Here is a 10,106-nt window from a genome sequence, read left to right as displayed (position 1 = left end):
ATATATATACATATATATACATATATATACATATATATATGTTCTTTTTTTAAAGGATTGGTCGAAGGGCGGACCACCCAACCAATCTCATGTGCAAATTCAAATCATGTCTGGTCGAGGATTTGAAACCGGGTCGAGAGGGGACTTACGTAGAGCAGTCACCAACTCACTAACACCTGATGCACATATATATATATATATATATATATATGACTACATACCATGACATAGAGGCATACATTGATGTAGATTGAGCGAGCTCGATTATTGACAATAGATCTTCCGAAATTTTTATTATGTTTTGGAAAATCTGGTTTTATGGTGAGGTAAAAAATTGAATGTGGTTGCGAGAAGTGTTGAGGCAGAATATAGGGTCATGACTAATGAAGTATGTGAGATGTTATGGTTGAGGAAAATTCTTGAAGAAGTGCGGATCACAATAAACATGGCAATGAAGTTGTATTATGATAATAAAGCAGCCTTAAAAATTGCAGAAAATCGAACGCAACATCATCACACAAAGTATGTGGAGATAGATAAGCACTTTATAAAAGATAAGATTGATTTTGGAGCAATTTACATGTTGTTTATTCCTACTACTCAACAAATAGCAGATATCTTCATCAAAGGACATTCCAGACCTAGTTTTGAGCTGCTTGTAAGAAAGTTGGGCATGATAGATATTTATGCTCGAACAATAGAGAGGGTGTTGAAAATTTTAGAATGTTTTCATTTATTTTTAGTATTTTTTATTTTTTTTATTTTGTTATTATTGGTAGGATGTAATTTCTGCTTCCCATTTTTAGCATGAGGATTTTATGGCTTTCTTAGGAGCTGCTTGATTGAGTGAATTAAAAATAGTCTTATATTTATTTTACAACTAAAGCGAACAACTAAAAAATATTTCAAAAACATAGTAATCAGAGTGCTCTACAAACGTTTTACATTGCATTTCAATTTAACAAATCAAACGTCCTCTTAATGTGGTAGCCTTCCCTCGTTAAATATCTAACAAAATTTTCCTATAAAATTAAAGAACAATTAATGTTTCTGCTCTCCCAAAACCTACCATTCACGATAAAATAAAATATGTTTATAAAAAGCAAAAGCAATAAATCAATAAGATCCGAAACACATCATATTATTGAGAAAAGTAAAAATAAACACAATGGGGTTGGAAAATCAATGGCAACTAGAGATAAATCATACCTGGGGAGAAAAATTCCTAGTTTGATCCTTCCGCAGATTCATAACATCAGCACAAATGGTTCTTACTCTCGAATCACAATGATGAGATGGAACATTCACCTTCTGCACTGCATGGAATATCACTGAACAATTTAAATTACATGATGAAAATACCAGTAAGCCTAATCATCGTACCAAATTAATCTTCAATTTAATTTCTAATCACTCTCATCAACCTCACATACCATCCAAAATACAAATGACTCACCTTCAGGTCAATCCCCACAACTGTCCCTCCCTTCTCCAAAGGACCCAAGCTTCGACAAGCTACCTGAATACAACCAAAACCTACGTCATCGCCATTTGTAAGTTCCAAGAACAAAAAGAGATCTGCTTAAAATTTTACAGTAAACAGAGACGAGGCAAATAAAAAAGATTCATTGAAAACCTCCATAACAGCCAAATGCATTGTTTTATTAAGCAAAACACTAACAAGCTATTTGGTAGCAAAATTTAAATGATAATTTAACTTAAATCTTGTCAAACCTTCAAAATAAGAAACATAAATCCTGCAGAATCTTAGATGTTGTTTAGCTTAAATCTTAACAAATCCTCAACTTAGTTAACAGATTTAAGAGAGAAGAAACTCATGGATAGCGTGAAGAAACTCATGGATAGCGTGTGTACTTCTCTTAACCTCCCCTTGTCTATAATTGTTCTTGTGCAACTCCCAACTATCAGTGAATCTCATAAAAGCAAACAAGGAACCACAAATTTACAATAAATTACTTAATATTATTTTTCACAAAAAATAAAAAAAATAAAACTTAACAAAAATTTAACCAAATTTACAAAAAAAAGAGGAAGCAAGGAAGTGAGGTTCTAGGATTTTGTGCCCGCAAGGAAGCGTTTACGAAAAATTTAAGAAAATCAAAATAAGATTAATAGTAATTATTAATCATTAACTAATAATAATAAACTAATTAATTAATTGTAATAATCATTTAAAAACCACCACTGCACACTTATCCTCCCCCAAATCCTTCTCTCATCTTCCTCCACACAACACCCTAATAAGAAAAGCCTGCAAACATGAAATGGCATCAACATTTTTTCACATGTCACTGTTATGGTACATCATATCCCACTTTCAAGCAAGTCTGCTTCACATGCAGCACCGCTCACCTCCATATGTAGCCACAATCTAACCACAGTAGCATAAATTTAGGTTTTCTTTGCATTTCGACTATTATATTGAGTTTAGAATACATTGTGTTATTCTATCTAAAATAACGTTATCATATGAAAACTACGAGTGAATATTAAAAATTTAAATAGTAAAAAAAATTATATATATATATATATATATTTTAAAAATTTTATTAAATATAACAATGTCTTGTCCTACTTTTTTACAATTATGTTGTGTTGTCATGTTGATGATGTGTCGTCTGAGCATAAATAGTAAGCCTCCTATTAAAACTTAAAATCTGAAGCTATAAACATTCGATGAAAAATGTTCTTTTAGATGGAGCAGCGGCAAGTTTATTTAAACTTTGGTATGCGTTTGAAAAAAAATATAAACTTGTGGAAACTCTACTCATTTTGCATGTCTTCGAACTAAATTATATTAGGTATCGATAAATTTAAATGCTTGATGATCAATATATAACATAAATTTCCTACACAATATTTGAGATACTGAATGACAACACAAAATTCCTTATTATCTGAAGAATAATTTTTATCTAGCAACATTCAATTTTTCACTAAAATAAGCCACATGATGATTTTAACGTCTGGCTTGCATTTGAAAATAAATATCTAATCTTGTGTAAACTCTGCTCACTTTGCATGTCAATGAATTAAATTATTTTAGGTATTGATAAATCTAAAGGCGTCATAATCAATATATAACATAAATTTCCTATAGAAGAAATAATGCCTCCAATATTTGAGATATTGAATGGCAACATAAAGTTCTTTATTATATGTAGAATATTTTTTATCTAGCATCATTCAACTTTTCACTAAAATAAGCAACATAATATTCCTCTAATGCTGACTCTTGAGAAATCACATACAACTTCAAATGCTTTAGTAAAATCAAGCAATCGTAGTAAAAAGTATCTTGATCTGATAAAATGCTCCCAAAGCACTAGTAGTCTACATAAATTTATCTTTTTCTGGGACGCGAGTGAGTGGAAATATTAGGGTGTTAAAATACAAAATAAATCTCCAATAGAAAGTAACCAAGCCTTAAAAAAAGTCCTAACATTTGTAAATGGTTAAGAGTAAGTCAATCAATGACGGCTTTAACCTTGATAGAATCAGGTCTTACGCATATCCAAAACTAACATAGAATGATGAAGATGTTAGTCTTCCTCTAAAACAGAATATGAAGATATCACAAAAATAAATCACTAGAAATATACTATGAATGATTTTACATAGCATTCAACATTTTGATGAATGTACTTGGTGCATAATATTATAAAAAAGGCATCCCAAACCATTCATATAATCCAATTGGGGTTTTTACAAAATTGTCTTCCACTCATTCCCAAGTCTAAACTTTATCTTATGGTAGCCACTTTTCAAATCAATCATTATAAAAGAATTGGCACATGAGATATAAACCAACATATTATCAAGTATATCTATGGAAAATGTAGGCCTGATGGTGATCCTATAAATGCATATTCTCCATGATCCATCATTTTCAAGTTTCAACAAAGTTGGGATAACATGTGGACTAAGGCTTTCCCATAAAAAACCCTTCCTAGAAGGTCATTCAAAAAGTTCACCCTATAATAAGAAAATTTTGATAATTGTGAATCAAGCACTAAACTAGTGGCATATTGTATATTTCTGATAGAAATAAGTTCATCTAATAAATCAACTGGGCAAACATCAAAATAGTTAGCGAACAAGTCAAAGACAACAACAATTAGCAGGTATGTTAAGGATGAAAGCCTTTTGTGAAAACTATCATATCTAACTCAAGTATAATATCACAATCTAAGGAAGAAACAATCCATAGCAATAAAAAATCTAATCCTAGTTAACTAAATTTCGGGTCCATTATTTTTTGGATGAGTGGGCAATATGTTAGAAGCGGCCTTGTGATAAAGGGATGGAGGAACCATCTTGATTGCTTCATAGAATATAATTTGGCTGTTTTGCATTATATTTGAACAAAAAAACGTTTTCTCTGCTACAATATATGGCTTTAATATCAAGCAACAAATGCCTCCCTAATAATATATGGGTTTAATCCACAGAGAGAGCATCACACCATATATTGGTCCTCATAACTCCCCGATTTAATAGGCCCATTCACCTATTAGTGTCTAAGAAGAATGTATGGTTCGTCAAACTTACACTAAAGGGCTGGTTCACATTTTAAATTGGTCCTTGAAAACGCATGGGTTGATATCACATTCATTGCACTATCCTACTAATAAATAATCCTCATCTCATATCCATGCAAGTGACCTACTCCTCCGATTTATAACCTCATTCTTGCCAACATCTAAAGCTCTCATAAAACTCAGATGGCACTCACCAGTCTCCTTTAGTTATCATTAGACAAAAGTGAGTCATCAGTAATCTCCTCAATGTGTTAATCCTCCTAATCATCTCCAGCCTCTAAAAATAATATTTAGACCTTACAATGATGATAATTATGCCTTTTTTATGATATTCAAAGCAGATGATGTCCTTTTTTTTTTCCTAGAAATGGACTCAATAGTGATCATGGGGACTAGACTGCTAAATTTAGAAGCTTAAATCTAGAAGAATACTATAGGATGAGAAAAATGTGGAATGTGTTTTAGTCCTAATGACGGATGAAAATTTCTTTTGCTTTCCAATGAGGGCATGATGGAATACAACTTCAAGGATTGAAGAAGCATGTAGCTCTATCTCATTTATAATATCGATCTTAATGTCGATTGCAAATTTATTAGTCAGTTGCCAATCAATATCAATACACCCACCTAATCATGCTACTAAATCCCAAATATATTAAAGTACTCAATGATCTACATGCTCTCTTGATTGAGTCAACAATTGTCCATAAAGCTTTTATCACAGTTGCTTGAACAATATGTGGACCACAACATCAATTTTATATCCACCCATATTATAACTGGTCTTCCTAACATTTTTTCATTGGCTAAGATATTTTACCAATGGGCATGGTCAATTAGCTGCATTTAATAAATGTTACCCACAAATAATCTTTCATTTGATATCATTCAAAAACTGATCCATTTAGCTAAGAATATCTAAGAATTTATTGAGATCGTGGACAGAATCAAATGTGTGGGCTTCCATTTTGAATTTTCTAGCGAATTATTTAATCATCTCCATTTCTTTAGTGTCGTTCACCTCCAAACATATTCCTATTAGCTATAAGATTCCTAGTAGTATGGTTTTCATCTAAAGGATTATTTTGAGGAGGGATGGAACATCTTCTGAAGTTTATGGTTAAGCAAATTAAATTGGCAAATCATACTCTCAAACAATCATTTGAAAGAAAATATCTACGAGGCGGGATATAACGAATAAATACAATTACTTAAAAATATGACATATGTCGTGGGTCATGTGAAATCTATATGAGAGTTCTTTCGAATGTTGGGTCAGCTAGTTTGTTAATTTCTGATGAAAAACTAACTAGAACATTCAACCCAATTGAAAAATTCCTACTGTTTATTTCAAATGAGAGTTGGAATCGCTGCTCTATTTTTTTGGGTCAGCTGATCCCCCCTGTCTGTTGCTTCATGGCCCCAAAGGAAGGCGACGGCTGCTCCATCCACTCCTGCGCAGTACCGATAGCTAACAAAAAGTTGGGCGGGTGGTATCCCCCTGAGATAACTGCTGGTGGAATTCCCACAAGCTCAGCAAGAAAACCGGCCACTACAACAGGAATTAACACCGCAGCATTTTTTGACTGTCAGCCGTCCTAATGATCCTCCAACTAGGTCAATTCATCTGCATAGGAATAATGTCAAAAAACTATTAAAAACCGGCTCCTAACCCTACTCTTCTTTACAGAAACCGAGGGTTTGTAGCTCACTTTGGCAAGGAGTTCAAGTCCACGAATAGCTCTCTCAAATCCTCTGTCTTTTCCTTTCCTAACCCTACTCTTCTTTACAGAAACCGAGGGTTTGTAGCTCACTTTGGCAAGGAGTTCAAGTCCACGAATAGCTCTCTCAAATCCTCTGTCTTTTCCTTTCCTAACCCTACTCTTCTTTACAGAAACCGAGGGTCTGTAGCTCACTTTGGCAAGGAGTTTAATTCCACGAATAGCTCTCTCAAATCCTCTGTCTTTTCCTTTCCTAACCCTACTCTTCTTTACAGAAACCGAGGGTTTGTAGCTCACTTTGGCAAGGAGTTCAAGTCCACGAATAGCTCTCTCAAATCCTCTGTCTTTTCCTTTCCTAACCCTACTCTTCTTTACAGAAACCGAGGGTTTGTAGCTCACTTTGGCAAGGAGTTCAAGTCCACGAATAGCTCTCTCAAATCCTCTGTCTTTTCCTTTCCTAACCCTACTCTTCTTTACAGAAACCGAGGGTCTGTAGCTCACTTTGGCAAGGAGTTTAATTCCACGAATAGCTCTCTCAAATCCTCTGTCTTTTCCTTTCCTAACCCTACTCTTCTTTACAGAAACCGAGGGTTTGTAGCTCACTTTGGCAAGGAGTTCAAGTCCACGAATAGCTCTCTCAAATCCTCTGTCTTTTCCTTTCCTAACCCTACTCTTCTTTACAGAAACCGAGGGTTTGTAGCTCACTTTGGCAAGGAGTTCAAGTCCACGAATAGCTCTCTCAAATCCTCTGGCATAATGCAAGTCAGTTAGCCAAGGAAGAATAACTACAACGAACACAATGTCAAGCCAGTGATCCTATCTATAGAGCACACTGAGCATATAATTCAAGGGAAAGATAATTATTAAATTAATTTTTTCGAATTTAGTGTCAATGAATGATAATAATTTCTCTGTTCTTATCGTAGTTGTTATTTTCAATGAGCAAAAAAATTCAGGGAACTAATATGTATACACCAAAGCTGTCAGTACGGATCTCAAAAGCAATCGAAAGACCCAGACGAAGGGCAGACAATCAAAGCGTCCCATCGCCCTACAACCAACCGTGTGATCAAGAATTGACAAATACAAATATGGAAAAACATCTAAATGACAGACCACGCCTGTAGTTTAGACCGACCAAAGTGACGGTGTGAACATTTGATCGTTGTCAATTGGCTGACCCACTTTTTCAGCGGCGGATGAGGTCGTCACTCGACTGGATGCTTTAGCCGACCGACACAAGGCACGATCGCCACTAAGTCGGCGGGATTCAAGAATATCAGTCAGAAAAATACTATATTCAAGAATATCAGTCAGAAAATTACTATCATATTAGAATTCAAATTGTAATATAGATATAATATGAAATTTATATGATTGATTCAAATATCAAATGAATAAAGAGCAGTTTCCATAATTGCTCCCTCATTTCTGTAATTGTACAAAACACGCATCTATAAATAGGAAATAAAAATACAAATAAAGGGAGCTCTCCGAGTGTTCTCTAGAGAGTAAATTATGGGCTTATTCTACTCTCTCTACCTCCTTAGTCTGTTTCCAATTCTTGGGGTGTATTCCTATAGTACAATTCAAGATTCAACAGCATTACTTAGCAAATCCTACTTAAGTTAAATCCGACATACAGCCACCCATCCCCTGGAGTTACCTGAAGCCACGCTCCAGGAGCACATCCAAGATCAAGAACAGAAGCCCCAGCACCAATTAACTTGAACTGCTTCTGCATCTGAAGAAGCTGCACAACAATGCCATTGACGTCAACAATCTAAACAGCCAATAAAACCATTCATTAACAACAGTAGGAACAAAACCTTAAAAGCCGATCTCGCCACGTAACCAAGGCGTTGCGCCTCTCTCCAAAAGAAGTCCGGCGCCCACGGCCCGCTCATCGACCACCTCAAAAAGTCCCGACTCGTTAAACCCTAAATGGTGTTTTAAGGGGATCGCGTCAAACTAGCTTAATGGCAAGCGAGTTAATGCGCCCGAACATTGAATCGAGGATTTAAACTTTGGGTCAAGTGTACGCGTAACAATGCGATGGATTTTATTAAACATTTTTAACTAATGCCCTGTTTGGATTTTTTTTTTTTTTAACAAAAAACAAAAAACAAATATAAAAACTATGTTTGTTAATTATTTTTTTGTTTTATTTTATTTTTTGTTTTTAGGAGAAACATTTCTACATATAAAATACTCAATATAACAAAAAAACATGGTTTTGTCTGTTTTTTAAGCATGGAAAACAGTCCACTCTCCCACACGATAGATTGGCTCGTATCCATGGTCTTTATCTGTTAAGAGCGACGACCACTGGTTTGTTTTAGACATCATATTTTATAGCTAGAATCTGCTTCAAAAATACATCTTTAACACCATAGGATGGATACCGAAGGCGACAGTGATGCATGCGCTTTAGAAGGTTTTCAAAATCTTGTTGGCGCAGACTCTCATTGCCTTGCGTGGCACCGTGCTGGCTACTGATTTATAGATGTGCTAATATATGTAATCAGGCGATTTATGATTGAAATAATGGGGTTTTTTTTCATGTTAGTATACATGCTTGGGCTTGCAATACCTTACCATCATTGCACGATGTTGGGGAATCACATTGGCTTCATGGGCGCAAACTCTCATTGCGTTGTGTAGCACCGTGCCTGGCTACTAGTTTATAGATGTGCTAATCGATGTAATCAGGCAATTTATGATCCAAATAATCGGGTTTTCTTCATGTTATTATTCATGCTTGGGCTTGCAATACCTTACCATCATTGCATGACGTTGGGGAATCACATTGGCTTCGTGGTGATGTACGTGCTAAATTTCTTCTTCGCTAATTTCAGACCTAATAACATGTGTTTCATTATGTCGGTGGAGATATTTTCGGCTAGGATGAGGTCAACTTGTCACAGAATATCGACGGCAAGAGAAAGGCCAGAGCTATTGTGGGATCATTTGAACTTTTCTATGTGGCCCAAAACTAGGATAAGATGAAGATTGACTGCAAGTATTCGACTGGAATTGCAGTGAGGAACTTTCTAGTTGTCTTACCTACATGTAATGTGTTGGGGCTTCTTTTTACCTTACTGATGTCCGCATCAAAGGGGAAATCTCTTGAGAAGATGTCAGGGGAGAGTGAAGAGAAGGAGATGCAGGAATCTATTGGGTGGCAGGACAATACTTGTTTTAAGCAATAATGTTTATAACTTATTCTTAAAAATAAAATTTGTGAGGAGCTACTTCTGGTAACAAAATCTAAAGAGCATATAGAACTTGCCTATATGGAATAGGATTTCTATCTCCGCTCTTAAGTAATTTTCTCTTTGTCATCTTTGTTATAAGAAGAGAAGTTATAGTTGGTCACACTTCTAAAAGATTGGTCGTTAATGGCTGTTATTGGGATTTAAATTTGAGTTGATATGTTATATTTTGGTGTTTAGGAGTTTTGTTTTCGCTCAATATGTAAATTTGAGCTAAAATGCTCTTTGGTTAAAGGTTTTTGCGTAATGGGTTCAAGGTAAATTATAGACCAAAATATATAAATAAAGATATTAATGGGCTCTCTGTTATAAGTCTGAAGTAAGGTTAATGGTAGTTTGTGTAAATTTTGCAGATTCAGTGGTCATATATTTAAGAATTTATTTGGGATAAATTTTATTATTTTTTTTATTTTTAAATTTTATTTGTGTAATGTATTTTTTATTTCTAAAAATAAATAAATATATATTTTTTTTTATTTTCCCACTGATAAGTCCTAATCAATGCAGTTGGAAGATTATTAGTGCTTCGGGTTCTTGATTTTGTGCTA

The 10,106-nt window shown here is 34.6% G+C and overlaps 1 protein-coding gene across 2 annotated transcripts in view; it reads right to left on the bottom strand.

Moving 5' to 3' along the window:
* Window positions 1-8,283, bottom strand: part of LOC110037809 (ribosomal RNA large subunit methyltransferase E) — a 22,681-nt gene extending 14,398 nt beyond the window's left edge. The window contains exons 1-4 of one of the 2 annotated variants that reach the window (XM_020742529.1): window positions 8,113-8,283; window positions 7,950-8,036; window positions 1,457-1,519; window positions 1,210-1,311 (exon numbers count right to left, since the gene is read on the bottom strand). In XM_020742529.1, coding sequence (XP_020598188.1) covers window positions 1,210-1,311; window positions 1,457-1,519; window positions 7,950-8,036; window positions 8,113-8,190 — 330 coding nt within the window. In that variant the 5' untranslated portion in view covers window positions 8,191-8,283. Of the gene's footprint in view, window positions 1-1,209; window positions 1,312-1,456; window positions 1,537-7,949; window positions 8,037-8,112 lie in introns of both variants that reach the window. The other variant, XM_020742530.1, reaches the window with a different exon arrangement.
* Between the last annotated feature and the right edge of the window lie 1,823 nt (window positions 8,284-10,106).

The sequence above is a fragment of the Phalaenopsis equestris genome, unplaced genomic scaffold (genome assembly GCF_001263595.1).
Source record: "Phalaenopsis equestris unplaced genomic scaffold, ASM126359v1 Scaffold225339, whole genome shotgun sequence".
Lineage (NCBI taxonomy): Eukaryota > Viridiplantae > Streptophyta > Magnoliopsida > Asparagales > Orchidaceae > Phalaenopsis > Phalaenopsis equestris.
Note: the sequence above shows the minus strand (reverse complement) of the source record. Positions and strands in the feature narration are given on the sequence as shown.